The sequence below is a fragment of the Cololabis saira genome, chromosome 21 (assembly GCF_033807715.1).
Source record: "Cololabis saira isolate AMF1-May2022 chromosome 21, fColSai1.1, whole genome shotgun sequence".
Classification (NCBI taxonomy): Eukaryota; Metazoa; Chordata; class Actinopteri; order Beloniformes; family Belonidae; genus Cololabis; species Cololabis saira.
The window spans coordinates 32,502,179-32,527,413 of NC_084607.1; the positions used below are offsets into that span (position 1 = coordinate 32,502,179).

A 25,235-nucleotide genomic window follows, 5' to 3' on the forward strand; every position below is an offset into this window, starting at 1 on the left:
GGGGCTGTTTTGCACCAGCAGGAACTGGAGTGCTTTATAAAATAGACGGCATCATGAAAGAAGAACTTTAAATGTAAGTATTATGGCAACATCTCAAGAAATCAGCCAGGAAGCTAAAACCAAATGGACAATGACCCTGAGCAGACTGCCAAGAGAGTTAGAAAGTGGCTCGAGGACAACAAAGTCAATGTCTTGGAGTGGCCAGGACAAAGTGCTGATCTGAATCCCATCGAACATTTGTGGGCAGATCTGAAAAGGTGTGTGCGAGCGAGGCGTCCGACAAACCTGGATCAGTTACACCGGTTCTGTCTGGAGGAATGGACCAGAACTCCAGCAGAGTACCGTCAGAAGCTGGTGGGAGGTTAATTGAAACGGTTTACCCAAGTCATGCAGTTCAAAGGCAATGCTACTAAATACTAAGGAAATGTTTTTGACTTTTGACCTTGAAGAAAGTAATATAAAATTATCTCTCTCATTATTGTGGCATTTAGCAATATGAAATAATTTTTCACGCACTTTTGCATTGGATTCTTCTGGTTCCTTCTTTGTTGTTCGTCTTCTTCTTCTCCTGCAGTGTTGATATTCTGGCTTTCGCGGTGTCGTCACCTCCAGAAGGGTCAGTAGCTCGGTTAAGCATGAGACATGCTGGAATAACTCAGATTAGATCAAAAATTCAATATCGGCCGGATTAAGGCAACAATTCGACTTTCTTTTAGTGCATGTAAACGTACTGAGTGAGACAAAAAATGGCATGTCTTTTTGTACTGACCCAATGCAACTTGACCAATGCTCCGACTGGGCCATGAAAAACATGGGGACTTATAACAAGCTAACAACACGCATTTAACACAGTTAAAAGTAGAGAACTACTTACAGTCTCTCTGGAGCGCAGCAGAGAATGTTGGGTAGACACAAGCCATTGTTCTTAGTTTTACTTCCAGACAAGTAATAAATGAAAAAAACCTGATATTTTTACATTCATCGGTCATATTTTGGCCTAGTGTTTACTGGTCTTAAGCGACATACACATCTGGAAACTTTATATCTTCTGGTCTTTCCACTGCCGGACTTTATCTTTGGTTGAGATTAGCAGCATCCCCATCCATCCATTCATCCATTAACTTCTGCTTATCCAGCTTCGGGTTGTCGGGGCAACAGCTTAAGCAGAGAGGCCCAGACTCTCCGCTCATACTCCTCCAGGATTTTCAAGGCGTCCCCAAGCGTTCTCCATCTCTCTAGCCTGTCCTGGTTAAACCTTGAAGCCTTCTTCCAGTTGGAAATGTCCCAAACACATCCCTATCCCCACTCTAAGTAGTCGTAGTGAAACAACAAAGCATCTGATGGTTTCCAAGAATTGCTTAAAGGCTGCTGAAGGTTTTCCCTCGAACACCTCCATGGACTCCTCCCTCAACAGCCCACTGAGCACGACTACTTATTGGGTTGCTGGAACCTGTCAGCCACCTCTGGAGTCATGCAAGCAACCAAGCTCTGTAGGACTCCTCCTTCAGCTTGATGACGCCCATCATCCCCAACCTCCCTTGGACAGTTTTGGGAGCCAGAGATGAGTGAGACAAAAATACTGAGTGAGACAAAAAATGGCATGTGTTTTTGTACTGACCCAATGCAACTTGACCAATGCTCAGACTGGGCCATGAAAAACATGGGGACTTATAACAAGCTAACAACACACATCTAACACAGTTAAACAAGTAGAAAACTACTTACAGTCACTCTGGAGCGCAGCAGAGAATGTTGGGTAGACACAAGCCATTGTTCTTAGTTTTACTTCCAGACAAGTAATAAATGAAAAAAACAACCAAAAAACCTGATATTATTACATTCATCAGTCATATTTTGGCCTAACGTTTACTTGTCTTAAGCGACATACACATCTGGAAACTTTATATCTTCTGGTCTTTCCACTGCCGGACTTTATCTTTGGTTGAGATTAGCAGCACCCCATCCATCCATTCATCCATTAACTTCTGCTTATCCAGCTTCGGGTTGTCGGGGCAACAGCTTAAGCAGAGAGGCCCAGACTCTCCGCTCATACTCCTCCAGGATTTTCGCGCCCCCAAGCGTTCTCCATCTCCCTAGCCTGTCCTGGTTAAACCTTGAAGCCTTCTTCCAGTTGGAAATGTCCCAAACACCTCCCTATCCCCACGCTAAGTAGTCGTAGTGAAACCACAAAGCATCTGATGGTTTCCAAGAATTGCTTAAAGGCTGCTGAAGGTCTTTGCTCGATCACCTCCATGGACTCCACCCTCAACAGCCACCTCTGGAGTCATGCAAGCAACCAAGCTCTGTAGGACTCCTCCTTCGACTTGATGACGCCCATCAACCTCCACCTATGAACACCCGTTCTATTTGTTGTGGACAAAACACGACTAGGGCAGAGGTCCAACAAAAATAAGTCAATTCACACCCACCCAGGTGTCCCTGTTGTCCCCCACATGAGCAGCTAAGTCCCCCGGCAGAAAAATGGACCTCCATCGCGGCTCCTTTCAGCACCACAACCAGTGACCAGCTCGGTTCTTCACGCTGTTATGAGATGCAGAAGAAACCAGTCGGAGGCCTTTCCCCAAGCCGAAGTTGATGAACCTTTAGTGGAACAAAGTTCAGCCCCTCTCCTGGAAGCAGTAGAAGTAAACAACAGCGTGTAGGACAGTCTGCTGTTTCTCACAACCGCCGTAGCTGCCGTAGCTGCCGTAGCTGCTGTAGCTGCCGTAGCTGCCGTAGCTGCCTAGCTGCCGTAGCTGCCTAGCTACCGTAGCTGCCGTAGCTGCCGTAGCCGCCACTGTGGCTAGATTGTCAAGCTTCTTCTGGTCATTTTTAATTACTTTTTGTGCATATTGTAGATCCTGCAAATATAATATTTGCATATTGTTTACTACATTTTGGCAAGATACGTATGTACTTGTTTAAAACAGAAACTCATTGTGAATATCTTTGTTTATATCGTGATGTCAGACTGTACAAACTGTAATTTTACAGAGGTGGGAGTTGCAATAGCTAAGATACTGTAGCTTTATTTAGTCACCTATCATAATGTAGAGATAGAAAAATTTGATCTTAGTCAACCTTAGAGACATACAGTAGTTAATACATTTAAGAGCATTGAAATCAAGGTCACTCCTTACACTTTGAGGCACTTTATTTAGCAACCACCCTGGCCGGTTCATACACAGCTCTTATATTTTATATTATATTTTTTAGACATTTTGCTTTGTGTGGTTCACTGCCAGCTGATTTAACAAAGTGGTGTTAATTTTTCAGTCAATATACTGGCATTACCATAAAAGTTGCACAATATGGCAGTCATTTGTGGTATGCACCATTAAAGCCATTCTAGTCTGTTAAATCCATGTTAGGAGTAGAAATGTAACTCTTGACTCATCGGTGGTTCAGATCATGACACTATCATCATGGATCACTCATTTTTTTAACGCTGTATATTGTACATTTCAAATGTTGCCCACATTTGCTTGTTTGTCTTCTTTCTCTCTTCTTCTGATATAACATCAGCTGCATGCGCCATCGCCCTCCTCCTCTCAGTTTAACTCGTAGCTTTTGTCGTTGTTTTTAATTTTCTTTCCCCCCCCCCCTTTTTCTTATGTGTAATTCTCTGTTTTGTCGTTCGTTTGGTTCACTGTTGACTGGTTGTGTGTGTGTTTCCGTGTGTTGTCACGGTGGGTGTTATCCAGGTTTGGCCAGCAAAGTAATTTGCACTCAACAGTTTCAAAAGATACCGCTGGTTCCGCCGGCGACGGCTGCCCCAGCCAATGCGGTTGTCAACGGCAACGACACCACGTTTCATCAGATCCATATCCTGCCTCCACCGCCTCCTCCTCCACCACATTCCCATCAGCCACTGCTTCCACTTTTCACTTCCTTTGGCTATAGCAGGTCGCCCGTGACAACTCCACAGGGAGACACACCCACTATCCCAGGTACACGCCCACTTTTCATTATTATTATTATTATTATTATTATTATTATTATTATTATTATTATTATTATTATTATTATTATTATTATTATTATTATTATTATTATTAAAGCTTTAAAGGATGCTTTCCTCTTGTGTTTTTTTTTCAAAATTTGCATCAAAAAGTAAAAAAGAAAAAATAAATCTTATTTTATTTGAGAAAGCGTCCATTAAAGTTTTCTGTTATGATCATTATTTGTGTAATTTTATACGTTGCTCATACTGTCTAAATTTTGTTTTTCTGTTTTTTGCTGTTGTCATTTTCATTAGCAAAAGTCAGCTAGATTTTTAGGGCCTAATAGCAATTAAAATACTTAGCAACTTTTATATTATATATCATATTTAGCAACATGTGGTCATAGCACCTATCTCAGAAATTAATATACACAATTGAAGTTCTTGGATAACAGCTGTCATGAATTAGATTATGATGCCACTTAACATATTTTTGCGTACACTTGCCACATGCAAGGCACCCCCTGTTTTAGGAGAAAATCGATTAAGGCTCGAAAGTGGTCGGCTGCACCAAAATGAATCACACACACATACTCGCTTTTGCTATAATGATATATGAACCTTTATTACCACAAGAAAAGCAAGCATTGCATAGAAGACACACACACAATTACTCTTTTTGCTAGGATAAGGTGTCAAGTTATCCCCCACAAATGGCAGAGCAATATTACTGACAATTACACAGGGCTAAGGCCTTATACTCTTACCTCGACACAGGAGACTGGAGAGCCGAACAGTCCTAGCAGAGTGGCCAAAAAAACTCTGCTGGGCGTCGTGCACTAGACCCGCAGCTGACTCTGACTTGAACTTCCGGCTGTCCCGTCTTTATAACTTTCCTAAGTCTTGGCCTCCCGCCACGTAGCTCGCGTCCCACAGGAACTGAGTCCCGTGTGAACAAGCCATATTGGGGGTGCCTCTCTCACAGACCTTTATTAATAAACAGCAGGTGCAGAGCTGATATGAGACTGAGACTGTGTTTTGGGAATTCAGGGCATTTCCAGGACACAAAATATATTTTTCCCCCTTCATTCCACCTCTGGCCTGAAAATGTCCTAATTCAAAAACAAGCATAATACATGAGCATAATTAATATGAAAAGTTGAATTCAGGGCATTCCAGGACACAAAACATATTTTACCTTTCACCCCCTCTCGCATTAAATTGTTTAATTGCATTAAACTTCCCAATCCACACTGCACCAGACCCTCACGGCACCTCTGCAGGTGGAGTAATTACAGCGTCGGTAGCTACATTCTTGTAATAAACCTTCCACTTTCCATTTGAAGACCTGCAATTCATCCTTAGGCCTCAAAAAAATAATCACACTATAGTATAATTTAATGTACATGATAACGAATATGCTTTTCAGTTAAACTCATAGGCATCACTGAACTACAATTGCAAGCCAAGTACATGATAAGTAAATAAATAAAAGGTGTGTTGTTTTGTCCCATTTAAAGTTCAGGCTCACCTTAAACATGTTGCAGTTATTGTTTTAGGTCATAATTGGCTTGTGAAACAACATTTTTGACAACTTGCAGCACGTAAAAGTAGGCGCTGCAGTTGGAAAGTGTCCTGAGGTTAGAATTGGGGAGGAAAATAGCGTTTTACCACAGATCCCTGTCCTTTATGATTTGGCTGAATGTCTGGTTTTTCTTTTCTTTTTTCTGAGATTTTTCCATCTCCCTTCCCCTTTGTTCTTTGCTCCTTTTTCCCCCGTTACATCATCACCGTTCCAGCTGCCGGGACAACCCTGCTCGTTTGTCTAACAAACACGCAACAACATCCTGACCAAACTGCCTCTCCTGTTCTGTCCTCATCCTTTATCGTCACGGCTTGTCCCTTTATCCGTAACGTGTATGTCTGTTGGCGTATTTGCGCCTGTGGTGGTGAAAACACGGGGATACTTGATCAAAGCTGAGAAGAGTGAAGGTGGCAGCTGCTGAATTCCAGTTTAACATCAACATGACTGTTTTGATGTTTCATCGTGTCAGAGTTGGAAAGGTTCTTCCATCTGCAACTCTTCTTATTACAGATGGGTAATATGGAATTGTGCATTTAAAAAAAAGAAGAAGAAATTTCATTTTGTTGAATTAACAAGTTTGAAAATATTGGTAAAAACGTTTCAAGTTTTGCATCACATGCAAATATTTGCAGCTTGAATATGTAAAATGCAAAAAGTTGAACAAGACACTCAGATGCATCGTGTGTAAATGTCTCTCAGTATGATTTTGCAGGTAAGGAATAACCCTTCCCTCAATGGTTGCCTTCTCTCGACACAATTTTGTTGCCTCCGGGGCAGTAAATTCACATTTGCCTTGAGTCTTGAGGACCAGATGTATTTCGACTGAAGAGATGACCTCTTTGGTCTCTGTCTCAGATTACTTGGAGGGATGCAAAATGTCTACAAGAAGGAGTTGTGTTATCACTTAAAATAAACATGCACTTGTTAATGTTTGTATTTCTCTGGAGCACTGCAAGTTACACATATATAAACCATTAATATACCACTATTAAGATGGATATAATGGTTTATGATACTCTCCAAATGCACTTCTGCAGCCTCATTCTGAAATGATCAACATATATAATCACAGACTTGTGGATGCATTATATATGTATGTGTATGTGCATAATGGCATATATGTGTTTAAACACAAGTATTTATGTAACAGATTTATTTTTTTGTGCAATATTTGTGGAATACAATCCTTTATTTGAATATATATGTACTATAAATGTTTTCTTTCTCTCCCTCTCACTCTCTCTCTTATTCTCTCTCTCATATATATATATATATATATATATATATATATATATATATATATATATATATATATATATATATATATATATATGTTTATATGAGAGAGAGAAAAAAAACATACAAATACATCCTTGAACGAAAGAAAAACACACTTCCTGGGTTTAACCATGCAAAGAGGTTTGAGCGTCCTGCTGGAAAAGTGCTGCAGCAATGAACCTGTTTCAGCACAGTTGGTAGCCGTCGTTTCACTGTTTCAGACTGGTCTGCATCGATCTAACTTAAATTGCGTGTAGAGCTCTCCAACACATAACTGAAACCTTGGAGAACGTTGAAAAGACCATGAATGATCGTGATCTTAGACCTTATCCTGAAATCTGGTGGAAGAAAAACACCAGCAGACACCACAGCGAGGTGTAAGACTGAAAGATGCAGGGTACAAAGAACGGTATTGGGCTAAACAGCTGACTTTCAAAACCTCCTATCGGTGAGACTTCAATTGGCAAGTATAAAGATTGGATTGTGGTCGCTATGGTGTGATGTCAAGATTTATCGTTGCGTCAGGCAAGAATGACCCCATGGGGCCTAGCAGCTACCAAGCAAGCCTGCAGGCCAGCGTTGTGGTCTGAGGTTGCTTCAGTCGGTCAGGTCTAGAGTCTGCAATGTCCCAGTTGACCACCTGGATAAACTGAGTGACTACTTTTGTACTCCCTGATCGCCCATGCATATTCCAGGAGGACAATACATGGATTCATCAGCACAAAAGATTTAAAGAGGGATTTAGGGAGCAAGAGATGTCCTCTTTAAGCCTATTATGAGTGTTTGGACAAGATTTTATGCAGCGCTCCAACTCTCCCATCGTCAGTATACCATCTTGGTTGGAAATAGATGTTGTGACATTGCATAAGCTTATCTTCATTATGCTGCGGAGAAGCTAAAAGTGCTCCAACATTAGTGTGCAACTAATCGGGCCAGGCGGTGGGAGTAAGAGATAAAAGAACATTTTAAAGCTTGTTTAAACCCACCTTGTTTACCTTTATCCTTCTCTCCATTCGTCCCTCTGTACTTAATAATTCTTTAGTATTATTTGCGTTTAAATTAATTGAGCCAACTTTACTTTGTAAACAATATGATAGTTTTGGGAACATCAGACACTTTTGGGGTTCTAGATCGATAGATAGATGTTAGTACTCCCTATGGTCAATGAAATAACGTAAAGCTGACAAAAGTTATAATAGGTTATGTTTACTGAACACTGAGGAAAGAAAATCACACATCGCTTTTGAACTGTGGTTCAACAGAATCATTTAAAAACTAAAACTGACCTGGAAAAAGATTATGGGACCCTCAACTTCATATGTTTTGCACAACCTTTTGGGGCAACCAAGCGAGAGTCGTGCACCTGTAGACCTCTTCATGAACAGCTCCAAAAGTCCCAAGGTTGAGGGTTCCTTCTCCAACCTGCACTTTTCTGCTCTTTCCACAGACGTTTAGATCAGGGAGAAGCCCACTTCATGGTGACCTGCGACTGAGACCAAGCTTTCTGACTCTGGGCAGCACATTTCGCTCAGTCTTGGGACTTTCTAGACACCCTGGAACAAAACCCAGCCTCCTCCATGTTTCACAGGAGCTATAGCCTTCTTCTTTTCTTTTTTGATGGTTCATTGTTGCATCCGAGAGCAAAAAAGCTTATGTAACTTTCCAAAAATCTCGAGTTTTGTCTCATCTGTCCTCTCAAAAGCTTTGTGGCTTGTCCATATGCCTTTTGACAAACTCCACTCTGGCTTTTATGGTTTGCTTTCATCAGTGGAGAGGTCCTCCAGTTTGGTTCAAACTGTGATGGATGATGTGATCTGATACTGATGGACCTTGCCCTTGGAGTTCACCTTGACTCTCTTTGGAAGACGTTCTGGTCTCTTGGGTTTCCGTTCGTATTAACCGTGTCCTCAAATTGTCATGAATTTTCCTCTTGCCCACGGAGGATGTCCACAGTCCTGTGGACCCTAAACCTCCAGCTGCTTGGAGGTGATCCTCTAACCTCCACCTTTAACATGCTTGTCAGGGATTTCCTCTCCGATCTCCTCGGACAACCGTGCCCTTTGCTTTTTTCAGGTCCATGGTCAGTGTGGTGGACCTGATACCAAACAGCAGAGGGACCCGTCCAACTTTAAATACTCAGACATACTGCCTGAAGATTGGAGACACCAGTGGCATCTTTCCTAGGGGGTGCCGGCTCATTTGTCCAAACCAGTTTCATTATTGTTTTTTAAATGATTTTATTGGACCGCAGCTCAAAATCTGATCTTCATTAGTCAATAATCAGTAAATGATTATTCATTATTTTGTCAGTTTCAAGGTATTTCAATGACCATTGAAGGTTTTACTTTCTTTAACGAAAGAGCACCAAAGTACAAAATGTAATTGATTCACACATAACTAGACACCATAGTTTAGTTTACCTTATTTCTTTGTTGTAGCCACGTACAGAACATAAGTATTATTGTTGCAGGAGACTAAATAACAACCGGCCGTCGGAATTTAGCTACTGGAAACTCCCAAATAAGCCGTTCATGGTGCTGCGTGGCATAGCATCGCGCTGCTGCTCACATGTGGAAACGAGCAAATGAAAAAAGATATCAAAAGCATATTTCTGATTCCAGACCAGCAGTTTCTGGAGGGTTGGTTAGTGGTTAACAGTAGTGTTCTGTGTTGAAGGTTGTCGAGGCTCAGAGGCGAGTCCTCACAGTTCACCCACCACATCCAGTGGGCCCCATGGAGGCTCCAACGAAGAAGTTTGGGTTCTGCGCAAGCCTGTGGCAGGTAACTAAGCCGCGGTGCGCTGAGCCCTCAACCTCTGACTCCTCAAAGTCTGACCAGGGGCCAAACAGTATCTGAAATCTGTTGGAGAAGCTTTTCTGCTGGGCACTGCTAGTTTGAAGCACCTGTTGTATTACAAATGTCCCCAAGAGCAGACTCCACCCATGGGCTGGTTTGAGCCAAATGATGATGGTGTTTGAAGGCTTACAGATACTCTTTGACCTGCTCCTGACAGTCTCCCATGTCCCGCCTGTCCCTCCATCTTAAGCTTAGCTGATGTGTAGACGTATGTGTAGATTGCAGGCATTTGCATTGGTCTACAGTCTGTGTGCGTGCGTGACTTTCCAACAGGGACACTTTCATGTGAGAAGGGAGGAAAACAAGGAAGAGAGAGCGGGAGAAAAGAGATTGTGTGTCTGTGATGGGAATGAAAGAGAGGCATGTCTCTAGTCCACGTATGTGCTTGTTGCTCACTCGTCTGTTGATCTGTCTTTCCGTCCTGTCCCTCCAACTACACACTCCACAGTGCATTTCAATGGAGAGTCACAACGCTAACAAGCTAGCCCTGGATATTAGCTTAACCACTCTGTTTGCATGTGTGTGTGTGTGTGTGTGTGTGTGTGTGTGTGTGTGTGTGTGTGTGTGTGTGTGTGTGTGTGTGTGTGTGTGTGTGTGTGTGTGTGTGTGTGTGTGTGTGTGTATGTGGTGACTGCACCATGCGTCCATTTGTATGGACCAAATCCTGTGTGGTGTGGGTGGTTTCATGGACCTGTGGTTGCACGTGTGTGCTTCGTGCGCGTGCGTGTCCGTGTGTTGCAGGTGGCGATCGCAGCAGCGTGGGTAGTTCTGGAAGCGTGACCAGTGTGAGGTCTTCGGGCAGCGGTCAGAGCGCCGGCAGCGGGCAACACATTCTCCACGCGCAGGCTGAGGGCGTTAAGGTACCACGCAACGCACATTAACAAACATAATTTACTGAAGAGTCGGAGTGTTTTACCAAAGTGTGATTTTAGTGATTATCTTTTTAGAACTTCAATTTAAAGGATGACCGTAGAGACTTAGCGTGTAATTTCCAGCTCGTTGTCGCAGAGAAGAGTGGGCGGCGGCTCCACCCTTTTCCAACCAAGAACCACGGTCTCAGATTTGGTCTCAGAAGAAAATCTGTAAGAAGCGTCTGTCTCTCTGGAAAGGAATCTGATTTACTACCTGCAATGCGGACCAAACTCTTGCTCCACGGATTGTAGCTCCAGTAACAGCGGACCGTACACCCCGTACACCCCGCACACACCTGGAGCAACCCCACCAGAGGATACCTGCAGGGACCTGCGTCAATGCCTTCTCCAAGTCCACAGTTCACACGTAGACCCCTTGTGTAAACTCTGTAAACTGCTCTCTAGGACCCTAGCAAGGGTATGGACCTGGTCCAGGACGGAAGCTACTCAATTCAGATCAGACCAGGGGGGTCGAGGCGTGTGGTTTCCCTGTAATTGAAACCCACCCTCTCCTTAAGAAGGGGAACCTTTACCCCGGTCTACCAACGCAGGGGTGCTGCCCCGGATGTCCATGCGATTTCGTAGAGACATGTCAACCAAAGACAACTCCGTATCACTCGAGAGTCTCAAGGAACTCAGCGGGGGACGTCACATACCCAGAAAACCCTGCCGTCTGCCGTGAAACACTTTAACCACCTCTGTGATCCCAGTGCCAGTAACGGGCAAGCCCACCACAGAGTCCTCAGGCTCAGCTTCCTCCGTGGAAGATGTGGTGATGGGATTGAGGTAGTCCTCAAAGTCTTGGTTCTGCCATCTAACAACATCCCCACTCAAGCTTAGCCCTGCGTTGCAATCAGTTTTAAAGCAGTAACGAAAACAAAACTTGCCGTCTGACCAAAGCTTTTTTGAGGTTTCAAAGATCATACTGATAATCAAGTGCTGTTGTTGTGAATGAAGGGAGGCCGAGGAAGTGTCCCTCCAAAAACCCAACAAAAGTTTGCTTAAATGCAGACGTTTTAAGCTGTTTTAGGGTGGTTAATACAAATCCACGGTGTGGCTTATAAAATGCGTCTGTGTGTGTTTTCAGCTTCTGGCCACAGTGTTGTCCCAGTCGGCCAAAGCCAAGGAGCACCTGATGGAGCAGCCCAAGTCCGTGGACCAACCTCCCGGTGAGCCTGCTGGGATTGTTCAGCTCCATCCCTGTTTTGTTCGGTTCACTCAGTGTTTTAACGAGCATCACATGTCTGCATGTGTGATTAACCACGTGAGAGAGGAGTATTCAGCTAAATACAAGTCATCATTTGGGTTTTTTTTTAAATAAAATTCCATCATATCACTTGTACACACACAGATCTTGGCGTGTTTAGCTAACAGATGGCCAAGGCGGGGGACGTAGGAGGGAGTGTAGAGAGGTGCGATTGGTTTGGCATGTTTCTCTTGGATCACCAAGACCAAGAATCTGATTTGCTGAGCAAAAGTCAGACTGAGGAGAACGAGTAGAGTACAGATTGCTAATGAGTAAACTCATCTGTTGCATACAAAGGTATGCTGACGGCCAATGATATTCCCCCAACAGGCTCTGGCAGCTCCTCTCGAACGTCCAGCCAATCGGGCTGTCCACTCCATGAAGCGCCTCCTTATGATGCCATGGCAACCAGGAAGGGGGACGGACCATGCGAAGGGAAGGTAGGATAGTCCCAAATCCCCGCAGATTCAGTCTGCTGCGGACGTACACTAGTCTCCCGCAGACAGGCGCCACCAGCCTTTAACTGCAACATGACGTGACTGCGGCTCCGCGGTCGCCTCCAACACACTCAGGCACACGCTCACGCAAACACACCACCATGTCACAGAGGTTTCTCTCACAGCTGGCTTCCTCAGTGCTGCGAGTGTTGGGATGCAGCCACGACACGGTGAGTGTGTGATGAGTCTGTGAACAAGATGCATGTGTGTGTGTGTGTGTGTGTGTGACAGAGACAGAGAGAGAGAGAGAGAGAGAATCATGTCCTCTTCTGACTCCTACAAGCTATTCATCATTATTCACTTGCTTTGTTGCAGCTTCTCTTCTTCCATTGCAGTTTATTTTATTTTATTCTTCTTTTTGCGGGGATAAACTTCTATTCTCTGAAATTATAGCATATACACGCAAACGTAACTATTGCAAAGCTATCACTCTGTGTGTACGTGCACGTCAATGTGCATGGTGAAGTAGCGTGACACTAAAAGTGTGCAGCCTCAGCTCACTGGAGGCGTGATAAGATGATACCTTTTAGAGAGTGTGTGTTTGTATGTGTGCGTTAGTTCATGGATTTAACTTGGTGTGTAATTGTATGATATGATCTATTAGTACAACCTGATAAACAGCTGAGAATATTAAAATGGCAGGTGGTTGTGGGGAATGTGTGCATAACTGTCCTGCAGTATGCTTGCGTGCTGTGATGTAAGCGATGTCCTGACGGCCATCTGTTAGCTATAGTAGGACCCTGATTCCTCAGCCTCTCCATACCTCCCTTTCCATGGAGGAAAGACTTTAAGGAACACCAACCATATTCGAGGGACAGTGGGAAAGAGGAGGTAATTGGATGGCTGAAAAAAAGAGGACGAAAGAAACAACCGTGGGTGTTTGTAATCAAAGTTGTCCAACTGCGCACAATGACGCCCCTCAACAACAATGAAACCGTGGGCATCGTGCGAGAGGCGAGTTGAGGGACTCTAGAAAGTGGTGATGGAAGAGAAACCGGGAGAGTGAGAGACCGAACGAGAGTAATATTTAAGCAATAAGTCTTGCTTTAGTGAACTAAACAGTACATATCCCATCTCTGTATGTATTCCGCTGCGCAGGTGCTTATAGGACATATGTGCCTGTGATTTATAAATCTCTGATCCATTTCCCGTCTTATGAAAGGTCTGTATCATTCATTTATTTATTATCTATACCTACTTAATCCGGTGCAGGGTCACGGGGGTCTGCTGGAATCTGTCCCAACACACTAGGGGCAAAAGATGTACCAAAGAGGAGAGCCATCTGTTTTTAAGACAAGATCACAGAGATGGAGAGACTGGGGTTGTTCTGTGTCCATTACAACCCGGCAGTGCCACGTGGTGGGAAAGAAAGAACTGTCCCTGACTTAGAAAAGAGATGACCTGACCTCAGACTAAAACACCTAAGTGTAGCGGCCACATGCCTACGTACCATCCAGTGGATATTCATGCAAAGCACTTATGTGGGAAACCCTGAAGCCGTCCTCACTGGCTCGTTGGGCTCGTTGGGCTGACGTTACGATAGAAAATAACTCAGGAGGACACAGGAAAATAAAGATGCAGTTACCAGTATCACAGCACAGTAGCTTTAACTCCTTTTAGAGAAATTGATCATGTCCAGTGATATATTGTGGTGATAGGTCGTACGAGATATTAAAAGCCCGATCGCTGTACATAAGTCATTATTTTGTGTGCTGTAATTTGAATGTAAGTGCATCTGTTCAGCTGGGCCCACCTGTACTAATATTACCCATGAACCTCCTCCACACACGCGTGTTTAGACGTCTTTCCTCTGCTAGTTTCAGGGAAGAAATGTTTCACCAAACATTCAATCAATACGCTAACTCATAGACGAACCTGTCAAACTGAAGGCAGGTCTTTCTTCCTCCCAACGCTGGCCTGGTTTTCACTTCAGCGCAGAGGAGGGAGACAAAACCCAGCCAGGTTTGGTGTTGTATTCATAAAGGTGCCGTGAAGTCGGACAGACATTCACTTCATATATGATACCTCTGTTTGACCCTGCTTGGCCCTGTTGATGAAAGGTGGCCGTTGACGAAGCGAGACGCAGCGCCAGTGACCACATGTCTTCTCTCCTGTAGAGCTCAGAGGCCGTTGTCCAATGGCTGAGCGACTTTCAGCTGCAGGTCTACGCTCCAAACTTCCTGGGTGCTGGGTATGACTTGCCCACCATTAGCCGAATGACCCCCGAGGTAAGGCAACTGAACCCTGACCCCTTGAACCCCCCCAAGAGATCTTTCCCCACCACCAAGGACCCCTATGGAAACAAGCCTGCACGTTTGATTTGTGCATGAAAAGTTAAAACCACTGAACAAGTGTCCTCATCTGTCCCGTTCCTTCTGCACTGGTTTAACGTCTATCCCTTCACTGTGAAGCGTATAGTCCTGTCTGGTTGCCCCTGACGCCGGTACACTAATACTGTCCTGTCCCCACCCCAGAAACCACAGTTACACCTGCACTGTAAGGTGCTCAGGGTTAACACTGATAAGTGTTGGTCACATCATGTGTGGTCAATTTAACAGTCCAGGTGTTGGGAAGCATGTCACACCCAAAATATATACCAACACTTGAAAGTTACACTTAACGTGTTACTTTTAATCGAAATAGTGCCAAAATAACAGTACGTTTACATGCACTAACAGAAAGTCGATTTGTTGCCTTAATCTGACCGATATTGAAGTTTTCAAAGTCATGAATACACCTTAGCCGGGCTGTAGTAGAACCGAACTGAAGCTCTTGAGATCGAGCTTTTAGTGCCAGATAATGCGTCCTAATCCGAGTTATTCTGTCATGTATACCAACCCACGCTTAGCCAAGCTAGCGATTGCCCCGGGATTCCCCCTTCTGGAAGGGACGATACAGCGAAAGCCAGAATATCAACACAGTAGGAGAAGAAGAAGACAAACAACAAAGAAGGAACCGGAAGAACCGCCAACGCAAAAGAGCGTGTGGCGCCATCTAGCGTCGGGGAGTCGAACGCACCTCACTAAATAATGGATCGGCCCCGTCTACTTGTGCATGTTTACTTGGATTTCTCTGCACCTCCAGTTTACTCCTTATCTAGATTGTTGCCGATAGGGCTGAGGTGTACATGCTCTAGTGTTCCCATGTCTATTATTGTTATTGTTTAATGAATCACATTGAAATTAAAAACTAATTTTGATGAATATTTGTATATAAATTCATCAAACCTTCACTCTGAATTAAAGTATGAGTATGTTAGTAGAAAAACAAGAATGAATTTGATTTATACCACATAGTTGATCCGGTCTTTCAGACACTTCATGTCATCGCAAACGTTTGCTTTTGTTTCCTTTATAATTTGATTTTGAAGCATTTCTATCTTCACTCTTTTGCCCTTTATTGCCTGAAGCTTATCATCAGATGTCACACTATTCTCTGTGTGTGTGTGCGTGTGTGCGTGTGTGTGTGTGTGTGTGTGCGTGTGCGTGTGCGTGTGCGTGTGCGTGTGCGTGTGTGTGTGTGTGTGTGTGTGTGTGTGTGTGTGTGTGTGTGTGTGTGTGTGTGTGTGTGTGTGTGTGTGTGTGCGTGTGTGTGTGTGAGACAGAGAGAGGGATACAGAGAGAGAGGGAGAGAGGGAGATGAAATCACAGTAAGGTTTTACTACACTTTCTGAAAGAAAATGCCAGGACAGCCCATGATCGGTATCTTTTATCTCAAACATAAGCACAAAAAATAAATAAATAAAACAGTAGAAAAATAAAATAAAAAAGAACAACAACAATCACTAAATAATAAATGTACCATCTCACTCACGTGTGTCTTTGCTCATAGGACCTGACAGCGATTGGAATAACGAAACCAGGTCACAGAAAAAAGATGACGACTGAGATCAACAAGCTGAGTGTCAGCGAGTGGCTGCCGGAGCAGAAACCTGTGAGTAACACGCACGTGCACGAGAGGTCATTCTGCTGTCATGCTAAAGCCTGGAGGGAAGTTAACTCATTTGGGAAAAAATATACATACATATATATGATAATGTTCTTCCTGTTGTTTCTCCAGGCCAACCTGGGGGAGTGGCTCTCTGCTATCGGTTTAAGCCAGTACCACCAGGTGTTGGTGCAAAACGGTTATGAAAACATCGACTTCATCACAGACATCACCTGGGAAGATCTGCAGGAAATAGGCATCACCAAACTAGGTGGGACATGTACACGTGTGTTTCCTGTGACTCTGGTTGTGTAAATGTTCACTACCAAGTTAATCCAGCTTGGTATGTTTCTAGTTGCTCATTGGACTTGGATCCTGTATGCTGGAAATATGCTAAAACACTAGTAAAGGCCTTCAAAGGCCATGAACAAGCGTGATCTTGTTGGTGCCGTTCGTTGTGTCATTGCTTTATCGGATCACAGCTGGCTAACGTAGCAACCAGTGGTTGTACACTATTGATCATGATGCACTGTGGGATAGCCTGAGTGCACTACGCAGGGTAAAACAATACTACTACACTACTACAAGACAGTAAATGCTGTGCAGTGATTAGTCGATGACTTCAGAACCCCCCCTTCAGACCCCCCCCATCCCCTCAATATAACAACGACAACAACAATAATCATCATTATATTATACATTTAAAGGTATTATCCATGATTTTGGAGAGCTAGCAAGATTTGAAAGTGGCACCTCCTCTAAGCCCCGCCCCCTCCTCCCCCTCCCAGCTTAAATCATGTAAAAACTCTAACCAATCCGTTTCATTCGATCCGAATGAAACAGATTGGTCCAGGACCAGAGGCTTGGCAGGGGGGGAAAGAACCAATCAGATGCCTTCATGCCGCCCACGACCCCCCCGCCCCTGTCCCATGCGCGCAGTCGCTTCCAGCCCCCCGTGTCCACTTCCCACGGGTCCTCCACGGCTCACAGTGTCCCAGTGTAACCCCCCTCCCTCCCCTCTTCCACGGACCCCCAGTATGTAGTTATTCCAGAGCGGCTGGGTCCCGCTGGGTGTGAGAGCGGGGAGCAGAGCGATCCGGGCTGCTGCTGCAGGACTCTCCGCCCAGCAGCAGCAGCCCGCAGGCTCACGTGAAGCCGCACTGAAGAGCCGCAGCAGCCGGCTCGGAAGCAGTATGGGGGTCCGTGGGGATGTAGGCGTCTCCATCCCGGCGAGAGCGGAGAGCGCCGGTGCGGCTGGCGGAGCGCTGCGTGCCGTGCAGGCTCTGTTGCCACAGCTACGCCGTAGGGTACGCCATAGCCTACGGCGTAGCCGTGACTCTAGAGCCTGCAGCGCACCACCAGCTCCTCCACCTCCGCTCTCTGCTCTCCACTCTCGCCGGGATGGAGACGCCGGTGGGCAGGATGCACGTTTGGGTGGGCACAGCCCACCCCTGCCCCCCCCTAAAACCGGCCTCGCTTACAGGTGAATGAGACATGGGATAGTTTTGTTGAAAATGTGCTGTCCAAAATGTCCTGGAAAACTCGACTCCTGCAAATGCGCGTTCCCCAAAGTTTGTGGGGGCGTGGCTTTGGAAGGAGCGCTGACGGGAGGGGGAGGAGGGGGCGGGGCTTAGAGGAGGTGCCACTTTCAAATCTTGCTAGCTCTCCAACATCATGGATAATAGCTTTAAATCTTTTTCTCTCATAGTTTTTATCAGACTGAACTCTAACTCCAGTATGTCACTGTTGTAGGTCATCAGAAGAAATTGATGCTGGCTGTTAAGCGGCTCGCTGAAATGCAGCGTATTTCTGACGGGCGGGATGGGTCCCTCAGAAAGAAGCCCCCACCAATCACACAGCAGCAGGAAGTCAAGTCGATGGAGAGCCCTCCTCCAGAGGGTGAGATAACAAAGATATAAATTAAGTTTAATTAATATCAATTATAATAATACATATACACCCAAGGCCATCTTACAGAAAAATTAAGAAATGACAAAAGCAGTAAAAAGAAATTCAATAAAAAAAACTAGAATAAAAACATTACTTAATTGGATAACAGGGTCAAAGTGAACAGTTGGGTTTTAAGTTCAGATTTGAATGATGGAAGTGGGTCTAGGTTTTGAAGCTCAGGTGGGAGGAAGGTCCAGAGCGTTGAAGGCTCTGCTTCCCGTTGTGGTGCGACGGGTGGAGGGGGAGCAGTAAAGGGGGTGAATATACCTGCTATCTGACCCTGCGTTCACGTCCGTTTACGCTCACATGTGACAAAGCCCAACAAGGGAAATGCCATCTACTGGTGAAACGGCAGCAGCACAGTCTGAACAGGTCAGGACATGTTCAGTCACACTGACAAGCAGCAGACCAGCAACTGAGCAGACTGAAGCTGCTCGGACTTTCTGTGTGTGTTTCCCATATCCTGTGTGCGTCTTGAGGAAATAAGACTAAAGGGATCTCTCTGTCCAATCACCTTGATTCTTTAATGGGGATCATAGTCCATGATCTGCCGCCTCAATCTGCAATCCTTCTTGCTGAGTATAGCCCCTCAAACATTAATCATTCGAGCTGATTGAGTGCAACCTTAGAGGAAGATCCTGGACAACGCAGCATCAGGCAACATAGAGCCCGGTAGACGTCCACTGAGAGAACATCACCTTCCTATTTACCTGGATGACTACGAATACATCCATACCAGATGTAGTAGGCGTACATGTCACTCAGGTGGTACGTATCCCACTCAGGGTCTCTCAACTTCACAAGCTGGTTCCCACTGTGTGTTCCCAATGTCGTCTGCTGAGCAACATCCTCCCATTTACCGCAATGGCTTCATTGATGCCTGTGATGTGGAATTCTGCAGACTGGCACTGACAAAACCTACACCCTTCAGGACTTGGCTACCTTGCTCCACACCAAGTCACAAGCAAGGCAGATCTCCAGTAGAGCAGTGGCACTGGTGGATACTCCCCGAGCAGCTAGCAAGGATCAGTGAACCGCTCAACCCGAGGAGAAGCCAAATACCGTGTGCTTCAATGTAGCTGACAGGGTAACCAGGGAAGAGAGATCTTCAGTGGAGTCTGCATAGAGCAAGGTCAAACCCAAGCCCAAACCTTTCTGTCCATATTGCAACAGTCAAGACCACTAGCTCAATTCCTGTGAGGAATTCAAGAAGTTGACCACTGATCAGATCCTGAAGTGCCTCAAGGATGGCAAACGGTGTCAAAAATGTGGACGCAATCACACCCAGGACCGGTACACGCTTAAGCGCCCCTGACGAACCTGCAAGGAGACACACCTCACCGTCTTGCATGAGCTAGTCCACGAAATCGAACGGAAGGTGTACACGTTCAGTCCACTCTCCACAAAGGTGTATCTACATCGGGCCAACAGGTCTCAAAGGTAGTCATGGTTCACCTCCTTAACAGTGACCAAAAGATGGAGACTTATGCAGTACTCGATGACGGGTCAGAGAGGAGCATCATCCTTCCTCAAGTGATGCAACAGCTCAACCTTGTCTGCCACCTAGAGACTCTACCCTTGCAGACTGTGCACCAAAGCGTTAAACAAAGCATCAGTCTCCCTGAAGGTATCATCACCACTGCGGCCATCTGCAAAGTACCTGATATGCTGCACCTTCACTTGCTGAACATACTTATCCAGTTGCTGTGCTGGAGCAGGAAATACAAACACCTCCGAGAACTTCCCTTGTTCCCTGTGAATCGTGGCCAACCTCCTAATTGGGTCTGATATGCCCCAGCTGATCACTCCTGTCCAACCAGTACATGCAGGAGCATCAGGTGAACCTGTTGCTATCTGCACTAAGCTGGGATGGTCGCTTCAAGGACCAGTTGATACTGTCCATCTCTCACCTGGAGTACAGCAGTGCCTGCGCATTGCCACAGCCTTAGCTTCCAGCAAGCTTCTCAGGAATGTGGAGCGCCTTTGGGAAATGGACTCCTTGCCCTACAGTGAGAAAGCTGTCACCACTAAAGTGTCTGTAAATGGTATCCTACGCTATGCCACTCCTCTTCTTCACCATACAACCGACATAGCTCTCTGGACGAGACCTACGTCCAGCCTGTCGTCCAGCTCATTCAACTTCCCAAGATCAGTGACTCTGAGGATAGCACCAACTTCACTGGGAGTTCAAATGTCCTCCAGATGGACAATTCGGGGTGGCTGTGTGAGAAAACCCAACAAGGGAACACCTTCTACTGGTGAAACCGCATTCGCACAATCTGAACAGGTCAGTCATGTTCAGCCATATTGACAAGCACCAGCTACTGAGCAGACTGAAGCTGCTCTGACTTTCTGTGTGTGTTTCCCATATCCTGTGTGCGTTCTTAAGAAAATAAAGGGATCTCTTTTTCCAATCACCTTGATTCTTTAATAGGGATCATAGTCCCTGATGTGCCGCCTCAATCAGCAATCCTTCATTCTGAGTCTAGCCCCTCAAACAGTACAGGAGGGAATGGCAACGGGGAACAAATCGGACAGATAACAGATCGGACAGATTTGATTTCCTGAAGGCAGTCAGAACGGAAAGTAGGTGGAAGTGAAGAGTTGGGTTTGGAGAAGTAGAGCTGGTTCTCGTCTGCTTAGGAATGGAAGTTTATGGTGACAGGAATTAATTTGAAGTGTGAGATTTGAGTCATATGAACTATGTGCAGCCAGAGAGATATGAGGAAAACCAAGTGAGAGGTGTATGAGAGACGCCAAGAGATGCCAGTCTGTTTAGGAGGGTGCCATGAGAAATAGCGTCAAAGGCTAAGACCTAACAGGACTGGGGACTGGAGTGGGCTTCCTTCAAAAGCTCATTGGTAATTTTCATAGAGTTTCAAAATTAAATCAGAAAGCTCCTGGTTTGAAATTCTGGTTCTCTGGCTACTCCCACAGTCCAAAAACATGTATGCCAGGTTAACTGGTGAGTCTAAATTAGCCGTAGGAGGGAGTGTGTGGTGGTTTTTCTGTCTGTGTGGCCCTGTGATGGACTGGCGACCTGTCCAGGGAGCTGAGTCATTTTAGAAAGTCATTGTGTAATTATTGGATTGCGCAGAAATGAACAAACGTACTCTTTGGTGCAGTTCTGAAAGACAATGATAAACTCTTAATGAGCTATACTGTAACTTTCCAGTAAAATGAGAGCTCCATGTGGTCAAAAACTTTTAATTAAAATTTACTCACCTAATTACCGTCATAGCCTCTTTAAGATCTCTGCTAATATTAAATTAAAATCTTTCCCACCTTTCAGAGGTCATATCTCCAAAGATGAGCACCTTCCAGGACAGCGAGTTGAGCAGAGAGTTACAAAGTGCCATGACCCAACCAGGTCAGGAGGTCAAGGCTCAGCGAGCTCGCACTCTGAGCAAAGACCATGACGAAGTCGTGACAGGAGGAGGTGGGCCGCCTAAAAAGGAGGCGCGGACTACAAAGCAGAACAGCCAGGGAAGCACCTCCTCCCACAGAAGCAGCGTCTCCTCACAAGGCAAACACCGCCACCCTCATTCCCACTCCCAGCCTGCACCTCCCTACACCCCTCCACACACACCCACCAAGAGCAGGACTTCCTCCTCCTCCTCCACCTCCTCTGCTCAGAGCACAGCGTCCCCCCAGTCCAAGCCCAAACACTCTTCCCAGGTGCTCCAGGGTGAGCAAACTCAGGCGCTGCGTCCACAGCCTCCTCAGTCTCCAACCCACCGCGGACCTCCGTGTCAGCTACCCCAGCAGCAACCTCCGGTCCAACAGCACCACCCGCAGCACCACCCGCAGCCACAGGCGACTGAGGTCAGGGAGGGCCAGCAGCCACAGGTCCCACTCCTCTGTCTACCACCTGAGGCTGAACCGGCCGAAACAGACGGAGCAGAGCCCTCGGCTCTCCAGAAGAAACGTGCACACAGCCTCAACCGATACGCCGTCTCAGATAGGGAGCGTGATGGGAGGGCAGGGGAAGGAGAGGCAGGAGGAGGGAACGGGGGAGAAAAAGAGGGAGAGGTGCCAAGGGGACACAGCGCGACTGTTCCCCGAGGGGAACCAGGCAAATACGCCACCGTGACTCACCGCGTCAGCCGCAGCCACTCCGTTCGCAACCAGGAGAAGAGCGCAACCGTCGTCCGCAATCAGACCCCGTCCTTTGCTCTGCGTCAGAAGAAAAAGGGTCCACCACCGCCTCCACCCAAACGCTCCAGCTCGGCTATTTCCAGCTCCAACTCCAACCTGACAGATGCCAACGCACAACCGCAGACACTGGCCACCACGGGGGGGATGTTGGATGTGCCTTACCACCAACAGCGAAGGGCAAGCGACCTCGGGATGTCAGTGGAGGCGGCTGCCGTGGAGACGGTCAGCATGGGTAGCGTGAGGAGCATTGCCGCCATGCTAGAGATGTCTTCCATAGGAGGCGGGGCCAAAGGCATGGCTCTGCAGAAGAATTTCCTTCAGGTAATACAGCTGTTTCCTTAAAAGTTTTAACTACGACATATCGGTAATCGGCCATGAAGCCAAACATGGGTAACTGCATTGTTGTGTGTTCTCCAGGTGGGGAAAACTCGTGATGCCATCGGTCTGGATGGTGAGGTCGTGAACCGCCGTCGGACCATCAGCGGTCCGGTGACCGAGCTGGTGGCGGCCGCAAAGCGGGACAAGCCAACCCCCTTGTCTTTCCCCCCACCCTCCGCCCAGCCTGCGGCCTCCTCTCCCCCTGTGGTTTCCTCCTCACCTCAGCCCCCGTCCTCAACCCAGCCCAGCTCGGGAGGAAGCAACAGCTCAGCAGAGAACCTGCCGTTTGCAGAGGAAGGAAGTCTCACGATCCGCCGCCAGGGTCGAGGAGAAGGAGAAGCACAGGTAGCTATCTATATGTTTATCTATCTATCTATCTATCTATCTATCTATCTATCTATCTATCTATCTATCTATCTATCTATCTATCTATCTATCTATCTATCTATCTATCTATCTATCTATCTATCTATCTATCTATCTATCTATCTATCTATCTATCTGTTCCATGTAATATGTCAATATGTAATTTATGAACTTATAGTAAAAATTATGTGTTTGTTAAACTTTATTTGTGTTAGAGGGCTGCATTGGGATTGCGTCCCGCCGGGTCCTGTGGGACCCAACACCGCGGTTTGAACTCTCCTGCGGGCGGCCAAAAAAAAACAATGCGGGACCGGGATGTAGTCTAGTGACAAGGTGGAAATGAATGACATGGAAAATAAACCTCAAACAAGGTCTTTACAAAACAAAGCAAAGCCAGTCAGATATTTGGAGAAACTGCGTTTAGTGTCTGTGGAGCATCTTGGAAGAGAGACGCAGGATTGGGACTGCAGTCGGTCAGCAGCATTCTCTTCCTCCACAGCAATATAAAGGCCACGTGATTCCTTTGTTAAATTAATTTGTTTCGTTCATTATTTATTAGTGTTTGAGCCATTCACAGCCTACTCTCGTTGCTATAACCTCAATCACATAATTGACGCGTGCGCGAAAGGCGAAAAGGCGTGCGATGATGATAATGATGGATTTGCATCTAACTTTCGGTCAGGTGTCTATGAACTGTCAATTATCCATCAAGCTCCACAATTACCATGTTAACATTAAATCAGATAGATTTCTCTTGCATCTCTATCATTGTGCGAGCATGAATTCTCAGAGTTTTGCGGGAGCGAGCGGGAGTGGAACACAGACGTTGCGGGTGCGGGCGGTAATGGCCAGAAATGCAGCGGGAGCGGGATGAAAAAAACAGTCAGGGCTCTAATTTGTGTATTTCATTTAACTGTAAATGTTTTGTGCAAAAATCAACTCTTACCATGAATGTATGAATTTTCCGTTAGTGTGTATTTTGTGTTTGTCTGCAGGGCGACGGCCCGGGTCCCCAGGACGACGGCGGAGACGGCTACGTTCAGGAGGACAAGCTGGAAGCCACAGCGACGTTGAAGCGCCGACCGCACAGTTCCACGCCGCTGCACCCCAACGGCTCCGACTTCATCCTGCAGGAGTCGTCCACGGTCAAACGCCGCCCCAAGAGCCGGGACAAGGAGCCCGAGGGCTACGCAGAGATGGCTGCAGCCAACGGGGAGCCCAACACCACGCAGCCGCTCCCCTACCAGAACGGCACGGCCACGGTGAAGCGCCGCCCGGCGTCCGAGGCCGGCGTGACGGAGCAGCACCAGCCTCCACCCCACGCCGCTGTAGCCGCCCGCAGGGACAGCGTGGACCAGGGAGCTCCAGTTCCACATGAGGGAAGTCCTCTGAGGAAGCCAAAGCCCCCCGTCTCCCCGAAACCCGTCGTGGCACAGATAAAGCGACACGGAGGACCGCCGACCCCCCAGCAGAGCGTCCACAATAAGAAGGTCCCGCTGCCGGGCCCCGGGACGCCTGGAAGTCCAGGTACTCGTTACTTTCCTGTGTTTGTGCTGATGCCTGTGTGAAACGCTGTCGTAGGTGACCGAGAACAGAGCCGGGCCTGTCAGGGCTGGTGTGGTGAGGACCCAGATGCAGGAGAGCGAAAGGCAGGAGTTCAACAAAAAAGGGTTTATTTACAAAAACCAAAAGCGCTGCTTGGCAGGATAAAAAAAAAAAGGGATAAAAAAAACTAGAGCAAAAACTTGGCAGGACACATGGAGGGAAGCACAGTACGGAACCACAAGGAGCAAGGGAAAGACAAGACCAGATATACACAGGGGGTAACGAGACACAGGTGCAGACAATCAGGGCAGATGGGACACAGGCGGGGCAAAACAGAAACAAACTGGGGGAAATGTCAAGCAATGACAGGGTCAAGGCATAAGAGAACTAAGCGGCTGCTTAGGGCCCCGTTACCACTAGGGGGCCCCCAAGAGTTAAAAAAAATATATATAGATACAGGACTGTCTCAGAAAATTAGAATATTGTGATAAAGATCTTTATTTTCTGTAATGCAATTACAAAAACAAAAATGTCATACATTCTGGATTCATTACAAATCAACTGAAATATTGCAAGCCTTTTATTATTTTAATAT

At 46.3% G+C, this 25,235-nt stretch overlaps 1 protein-coding gene across 7 annotated transcripts in view; it reads left to right on the forward strand.

Annotated features, from left to right (window-relative positions):
- Positions 1-25,235, forward strand: part of caskin1 (CASK interacting protein 1) — a 135,172-nt gene that overhangs the window by 105,448 nt on the left and 4,489 nt on the right. Inside the window, exons 11-22 of one of the 7 annotated variants that reach the window (XM_061712069.1) lie at positions 3,705-3,950; positions 9,483-9,587; positions 10,404-10,522; positions 11,661-11,742; positions 12,150-12,259; positions 14,434-14,544; positions 16,148-16,249; positions 16,376-16,514; positions 17,996-18,142; positions 21,486-22,672; positions 22,769-23,074; positions 24,067-24,622. In XM_061712069.1, the coding sequence (XP_061568053.1) occupies positions 3,705-3,950; positions 9,483-9,587; positions 10,404-10,522; positions 11,661-11,742; positions 12,150-12,259; positions 14,434-14,544; positions 16,148-16,249; positions 16,376-16,514; positions 17,996-18,142; positions 21,486-22,672; positions 22,769-23,074; positions 24,067-24,622 (3,210 nt within the window). The remainder of the gene's footprint in view (positions 1-3,704; positions 3,951-9,482; positions 9,588-10,403; positions 10,523-11,660; positions 11,743-12,149; positions 12,260-14,433; positions 14,545-16,147; positions 16,250-16,375; positions 16,515-17,995; positions 18,143-21,485; positions 22,673-22,768; positions 23,075-24,066; positions 24,623-25,235) is intronic. The other 6 variants (XM_061712070.1, XM_061712073.1, XM_061712072.1 and 3 more) reach the window with 6 other exon arrangements.